This window comes from Engraulis encrasicolus, chromosome 12 (genome assembly GCF_034702125.1).
Source record: "Engraulis encrasicolus isolate BLACKSEA-1 chromosome 12, IST_EnEncr_1.0, whole genome shotgun sequence".
NCBI lineage: Eukaryota > Metazoa > Chordata > Actinopteri > Clupeiformes > Engraulidae > Engraulis > Engraulis encrasicolus.
Genome location: NC_085868.1, coordinates 11427560 through 11435545, shown reverse-complemented (window position 1 = coordinate 11435545; position 7986 = coordinate 11427560). Strand labels below are relative to the sequence as shown.

General features: G+C 44.1%; 1 protein-coding gene across 4 annotated transcripts in view; it reads right to left on the bottom strand.

Moving 5' to 3' along the window:
- Window positions 1-341: 341 nt before the first annotated feature.
- pi4kaa (phosphatidylinositol 4-kinase, catalytic, alpha a) overlaps window positions 342-7986 on the bottom strand; it is a 94336-nt gene continuing 86691 nt past the window's right edge. For all 4 annotated transcript variants that reach the window (XM_063211627.1, XM_063211626.1, XM_063211628.1 and 1 more), the window contains 3 exons: window positions 7804-7893; window positions 4371-4454; window positions 342-445 (listed from right to left, as the gene is read on the bottom strand). In XM_063211627.1, the coding sequence (XP_063067697.1) occupies window positions 394-445; window positions 4371-4454; window positions 7804-7893 (226 nt within the window). In that variant the 3' untranslated portion in view covers window positions 342-393. The remainder of the gene's footprint in view (window positions 446-4370; window positions 4455-7803; window positions 7894-7986) is intronic.

Here is a 7986-nt window from a genome sequence, read left to right as displayed (position 1 = left end):
CCAGGGGTGAAATGCTAATCGTGGTAGCTAATTACAGTAGTCAAAAGAGGTGATGATGTATAGATGATTGACTACGCCCATGAGGAAACACCAACAAACGACAGACTGACCGGCTGAAGTCAGGGGTCTGTGAAATATCTAAAGTTGTTTGTTTTTTTATAAAGTGCATTGTTTTGTAGTCATTGCTTACTGGCTTTTGTCTCACACACACACACACACACACACACACACACACACACACACACACACGCACACACACAGCCCCCACCGCCCACGCACGCACGTATGTAAGTGGCCCAAAAGAATCCACCCAAAACCCACAAACACACACACTCGTAGGATGATGATGATAAGGATGATTTGATATAGATTGATAGTTGTTGTGGATGATGTTCAGTAGGGGATCTGGTTTTGGTAATACTGCAGCATGTCATAGGTCTTGCTCCTGGAAAACAAACACAAAGAAAGGAAAGAGTTAAGTGTTGATTTGCTGTTGCCAACAATCGCACAGTGCAACAGCACTTTATGAAAACCATTAATTTACAGCGGCCATAAACACACACGTATGCACACGTACGCGCGCGCACGCACACACACACACACACACACACACACGCGCGCACGCGCACGCACCATAGTTTTGCAAGGAAAAGGATGAATGGACCCAATAAAGTATCGGTCAACCCAAAAACGATAACGATGACAATCATCACTCCAAATGATCAGTGTGTCGATGAACACACTGAAAATTACATGAACAAAAACCATTTTAAGGATAGGATTCTGATTATGAACATCTACTATAACAAACATAACAAGACATTCAATCAGTTCTTAAGGGATAACATTGGGCGAGAAGGTGGAATAGCGATCGACAGAGAGATGCAAGACCCTGACGCAGAGGGTCTCTCTGATCAGATCTCTCTGAAGGGAGCTATTCCATGACAGGGGCCACCTCGCTGAACGTTTTTCTGCTTATTACATGGTAACCCTTACAGTATTCACTGCGCATCACAACCACATAGTAACGACATATTGATTTGATGAAAAGGATTGGCACATTAAAACGACTTCCGCGACACAAAATAGATCAAAAAATATATATTATTTTATACATGTATTTATTGGGCTTTTCATGCCTTTATTGCGACAGGACAGTTACAGAGGGACAGGAAATGAGTGGGGAGGGAGAGACAAGGAGGGTTTGGCAAATGACCCGCGCCGGAATCCAACCCGGGTCGCCGGCGTGGTAACCTAGTGCCCTACCGTTAGGCCAAGGTAGGGCCACAAAATAGTTTGTTGCCTTCCAAACTTGGTTTGCCGTTCCAGAACACAGGGGCAAAATTGTGTTGATCAGCGACATCGTCTGATTTTGAGCAAGAGCTGACCAGACTTCTTGCGGAGTGACATGAAACTATTTGCGACAGAATTGTCGCCGAAAAGTCTGTTGCCATTGACAGTGGTCTGACATTGAATTCAGCAGTCTGCTATTCAGAAACGTCAGACAGGAGCCCTATTCAGGTGAACGGCACATTCTACAGAATGAAGACAAGCCATATAATACAAGAGGATGGCCTGTTGCGGTTCACATTTGTGTTCTAAGCTTTCATCGAACAGAAGGGAAATAAAATAAATGACAATAAAAATATAAGGGATCCAAACAATGGTTTTCCACCCAAATGCTGCCATGAAAGTGTTTTGGTATGAACTGTCCAAGACTTACTAACTACATTTGCAACAATTGTGAACAAAAAGATTGTTCTTGTTACCATTACAACTACAGTAATAATAAAAAAAACATCCCCTCAATGTAGAGCAGGAGCTGTTTTCTTGGAGCACTGTTTCATTATAATGCTTAACCGTGGCAACAAAGTAGTACAAGGCTCTAAACCTGAGAGTGGTCGAGGACTGAAAACACACCATTCAATCATGTTAAGCGTCCCCTTCAAAACGCCTGAATGGTGACATGTCTATCAAACTCAACTGCCATTTGCCCCCCGCCTGCCTCTCCCCCTGCACCACTCTGGAAGTGTGGCGTTAGCAGGGGGGCTCTGAACAAAGGAGTAAGGACTTTTGAATTGTGTACTTTCAAAATGTTGCTGTTTGGATCCCCTTATTGTAGCCCAGATGCCAGAATTGTACCCTATTCAAACTGCAGAGAAACTCCTCATGCCTGCGACACTGCTATTTGGTGTGGCTACAGCCCCAGAGATAGTGGCAAGGTGAGTTCAAAAGTGGCATCCGCCTTCTGTTGTAAGTTGGGGAACCACTAAATACATTTGAAAACATTACTTTGAAGCTACTACTGTTTACTGTTGCTTAAACTCTGATATCCACTAGAGAATTGAATGCTGTTTACGTAAGGGAATTGCCTAGTATATATAACGAATATTACACTGTTTCTCTTTGAACACATTAACTGCTACAGTCTTTTCGGAATTTATTCCGTCCACTAGTCTGTTTTTGGTAGTCAGTGAGATATTTAATTCAGAATTAACTCACTTTAATTCTGAATAAAGCTTAATTCCGCTTTGAAAATGGCATGCATACACTTCACAATTCGGAATTAAATGAAAGATCAAAGTAAACTCGACGGAACTATTTAATTCTGAATTATTAATTCTGAATCAAAACGTCATGTTAAAGTAGTCAATGTGTTAATAAATGCTGTCTGTGTTGTACAACAGAGTAGGTGCATTCGACATGTGTCAACGCATGTATGCGCATTTAGACAGCAATGCACCCTGGATGGAAAATGCTGCATGACGGTTAGATTTCCTGGCAAACTTCGAAATTTCGTCGACGTTGCGTTGACGAGGTGACATGTCACATGGTGTAAAACTATCGCGGGATGAATGCGGCTGCAGTCAGATCTTGCAACCTCTGCAGTTGCTTATCCCCTTCAACGCTCGTCGGCGGACTGCCTCCGAGGTCACGCGCCCATGAACTGGTTGGTCAACAACTCACTCACGTGTGTATATGGGTCTTGTCTCACACCTCTACACAAGTTTGCGCAGGTCCCCACTTCAGCTCCTCCTCACTGCCTGTCCCCCCACTCCTCACACGTGGTGTGTTAGTAGAGCAAACCGGTGCGAGCTCATCGTCTCGTTCATATTTGTGGCCGACTTTAAATGCGCTGTATTTAATAACACCCACATCGTGACAACAAGTTCTCGCTCACGTGCTTCCGTCAACGTTGGTCGACAGCAACAAAGTCGTATGGGCTTAGTGATCAGTATGAACTCAGTATCCACCTTATTACCACGCCCACAAACCACGCCCATTTTCAACGTTTTCTGCTACCACAGGATATCCGGTCTGCTAGTCAGTGTTACCAGATTAGGCGGTGTGCTAAGGATGGCCGTCTGCAGATAAAAATGGGTGAATTTTGGGTGGTATTTGGGCAGGTTTTTTCGACAAATGTATTGCCATAGATATCAAGTGGTTGGCCACTCTCCCTGATAGAACGTTAAAAGGTTGAATCTTTCGCCGCATTCATCTGGATTTGGCAGCGTTTTAGCTCTTTCAAAGCCTGCTGTCTGTTACAACAGTTATGGTCAGTTCAGGGCGCCCTCAAAACTTCTCCGATTACGGATGGCAACTTGGAAATTAAATGCAACCCTTTTTTTTCAATCACAAACTATAGTGGAATATTGAACTTGGAGACTAAGGAACGGTCATTATACATGTCCGTACTGATGCCAACCGAGTTGTTATCTAGCTGAGGAAGCTAACATGTTAACCAAATAAGCTAATGAAAACACTGTTAGGGACGTGAATGACTTACTCTAGCGGAGAGAACAAGTTTTGCTCCATGACAGTCCAATAGTGCAATAATTGATTGATGAATGAATCTCTCGCTATTTAAATCGTCATAATTACCTTCGCCATGGAGGTTTTATTTCTACCTCCACCAAGGAGGTTGGTTTCGGTCGAGTTGGTTTGTCTGTCTGTCTGTCTGTCTGTTTGTTTGTCTGTCTGTTTGTCAGCAGGACAACTCAAAAACGCATGAACGGATTTGGATGAAACTTTGTGGAGTTGTTGGAAATGATCAAAGGAGCAAGTAATAACATTTTGTTGGTGATCCGGATCACGAACCGGAACCAGGATTTTTAAAAAGATTCTTCACCATTGCTAGCCTACAAATCTAGACGCCCCTAGTGACCGCAAATTGAATTGCGGGACAGGGTGAATTTTGACATTCCAGTTTCTAACTCCACAAAAAGAAGGCGGAAAGACTTACAATAAAAATAGGGTGCAACATAGTCAAATGTTCTACCAAACAGCTTCCTTGGCGGAGGTCTGCACTCTCCGAGGGCATTTCTAGTTTAGCACATTTTGAGAGTATAGTTGAGGTGGATAGTCCTTACCTGCTGCTGAGGAAGCAACTCTGGATGATCTTGATCATAAAAGCAGCCGCCTCCTTCTCACTCAGCGCGGGGTTAAACCTTTGCCTGCGGGACCACAGACACACACACACAGTTTTACAACATTCAGAGAGACATTCAAAAGTAGTTAAAGCTTGACACCCCACATTTTTTACAGTCCAGACACGCTTTTGAAGGCATCTTGTCTAGAGGATATCAATACAGGTTAATTGCAGCCAGCTTACACACCACCACCCTCCCTCCTCGCTTGATCCACAGTCACACTCACAAACCCATCAACTTTTAACGACAGTGTTCTATGTAGGGTGTCAGCCGAAGTTATGGGGAAAAAAATCAATATTTTCAAATTGTAAATCAATTTGATGGGATGATACGTATGAAGACCATCTGCTATCTATATGATCATTGAGACCTGAGAGTGGGGACATATCCTGAGCCTTAACTCTTTTCCTTGAAGGTGAATAGGGTGGGAGTAATTCTGCATGTAACGACACACATTTAACACTGTTCACAAAAAGTTTTCTTTTCTTTGCAAATGTTCTATGTAAGAGAAGTTAAGAAGATTGAAATTGTTTATGGCCTTGGCTGTTGCTCAATAGGCTAGGGCACTGGCTGTTACTCCGGAGACCTGGGTTCAATTCCGTCCCGATGCCGTTCACAGATCCTTCCCCATCTCTCTCTCATATTACTTTCCTGTCTCCTCTCAAGCTGTCCTGTCCAAAAAAAAGAGCCCATCCATCCCAAAAAGTGCTTGTTTGTGTTTGTATAAACATTTCATTGTGTACTGTATATGTGTGTGCATGGGAGGTCAAAGTCTCTCTGAGGCAAGAACTTCCACTTCTGCGTGGGGTTGCCAGTTGAAACCCAGGCAGCACGCCTCAGTGGAGCGATCTAGATATTTATCCATCAGCCTGACGGGTGGCTGTCTCTGGACATATGAGTCGGCGTGGACGCTCGCTGGGAGGCTGAGTGGTAGTGGAGTAAAGTGGTGGAGTGGAGAAGAGCAGAGTGGAGTAGGGTGTCAAGTTAAAGTGAAGCGAGAGGAGAAGCCGATCACTGGGCGTGAGGTAAACCTGAGGCGATTGTGTGTGTGTTTAGTAGCGTGTGTGTGTGTGTGTGTGTGTGTGTGTGTGTGTGTGTGTGTGTGTGTGTGTGTGTGTGTGTGTGTGTGTGTGTGTGCGCGCGTGTGTTATGTGGAGCAGTGTGTGTGTGTGTGTGTGGAGCAGTGTGACTGTATGTGTATGTGACGTGTGTACGCGTGCATGCGTATGTGCATGTCTGTGTGTGTGCGTTTGCGTGTGCGAAACCTGGAAGGCCAGGTGAGCAGTGCAGGTAACACGAGACGGGGAGGAGAGGTGAAGAGAGAGGCCGATTATTTACATTTCAGATTTTAGGGGGACTGTACACGCGAGATGCTTTTACCTGTTGGCACTCAGCTGTGGCTGTCGAGCCGAGCCGATGCTATACATTTTAATGGTGTGTGCGCGGCTACGTTTACCCAGGAAGGAAAACAAATCTCCAGGTGGACGGATAAGGAAACGCAGGTGGAAGACAAGATACTGTAGACACTGCACTTGAATGTCAATGGGAGAGTAATCTTACTTTAAAGGAAATAAAAATACTACTAAACTAAAATGACAAAAAAACAACTAAAAAAAACAAACAAAAAAAAAGTGCTAAGGCTAATGCTATTTCGCCACCATGTTTTTTTGACAATAACTGGAAAAATATTGGTGCTGTTGCTTTCGACTGTTTATGATGAAATGGAGGATACCTATAAGATGCAAGGAAGATGGCAATGGACTCATGTTAAAGGGTAAACATTAAAGCAATGCTAGACTTACATATATTTTTTTATTGAATCGCCTCTAAATATATTGATAAATATGTAAAAACTTCCAAAACAGCAAACCTGCATAATATCCTTATCTACACGTTTTTTTTACATTGTTGCACTTAAAATTTGTATATTAATCGTAGCCCGTAATAATTCGGTAAGTAAATGTACTTTCATGCTTGGATTTTCTATCTATTTAAAAAGTAGAAAGCAATAGCACCAATATTTTTCTAATTATCGCCAAAAACATGGTTGCACAATGGCATTAGCATGACTGTACATGTGACTTTATGACTCTTGTGTGTTCTGTGTTCTGTGTGTGCGTGCGTGTGTGTGTGCGTGTGCACGTGTGTGTGCGTGCTTGTATATATTGCACCACTGTTGGTATGAAACAGGCCTCAGGTGGGTTGTGTGCTGGGTGAGATGCAAGGGTTTGATTGAGTGTGTGAAAGTTGGTTTGTCTGTCCCTCTCCCTCTCCCTCTCTCTCTCTCTGTCTGTCTCTCTCTCTCTCTCTCTGTCTCTCTCTCTCTCTCTCTCTCTCTCTCTCTCTCTCTCTCTCTCTCGCTCTCTCTCTCGCTCTCTCTCGCTCTCTCTGAGTGAGTGTGACGCGACATGACATGTCTGCTGTTGTGATGTGGGGGGAGAGTGAAGTATGCAAGTTATGAGATGACCCCCACCCACCCACCCCACTCCAACCCCTAACTACCCACCCCACTCCAACCCCTAACTACCCACCCCACTCCAACCCCAGTGGTGTAGTCTACGTAGAATGCAGGTATACGGAGTATACCCACTTCCAAATTTCAGGGATTTCAGTATACCCACTTAAAAAGGATTGATCCATTGTTTTGAATGGCACAAATGTATACAGTATACCCACTTCAAAAAAATCTCAAATATACAGTATACCCACCATAAAAAAGTAGACTGCACCCCACTCCAACCCCTAACTACCCACCTCCACTACAACCCCTAACTACCCACCTCCACTCCAACCCCTAACTACCCACCTCCACTCCAACCCCTAACTACCCACCCCACTCCAACCCCTAACTACCCACCCCACTCCAAGACTTCCCTCAGGACAACTGCAGGATAAGTAAACACAACCTCGTGTTCTACTTCTGGAATTTGAATGGTAAGCTGTAAGAAATGGTAGTTGAGGGAATATTTCCCTTTTCTCGATCCATTTACTTTCCACTATGTGGAGTTGAGCACACCCACCTCTCTTGCCTCTGTCCATGGGCCTGGTTGAAACTGAGTGAAGTTTACTGTAGGTGAGTGTTAGCCTGGTCCTGACCATCCCATAAGACTACCATTTCCATTTCGTATTCATGGTCTGGACTTGGAAGGACATTTTCGGGAAAATCAGGATTTAACTTATAAGTTGTTAAACAAACATGTCTGACGTCTATCTATCGCGCTGTAGGACGGTTTAACAGACATGTCTGACAGAACATCCTACCGTAGGATAAAATTACAATGTTCGAGAATGGGTCTGGAAAGGACCGCACATGACTAGCCCACTACTACCCAACTGCAGCCCTCCCCTATGACAACCCCCCCTTAGTACTCACTTGAGGAGCTTGATAGTTTGGCCCCTGAAGCAGGGCAGTCCTGTATCCAGCATCAGAGTCACCAGCGACACCACTGCATCCATGTAGGGCCTACAACCAGAGGAGAGAAGGAAAAGAAGGGATAAGATGAGACGAGAGAATAACAAAAAACAAACCAAAATGGACAAGTGGAAATGAAGAACA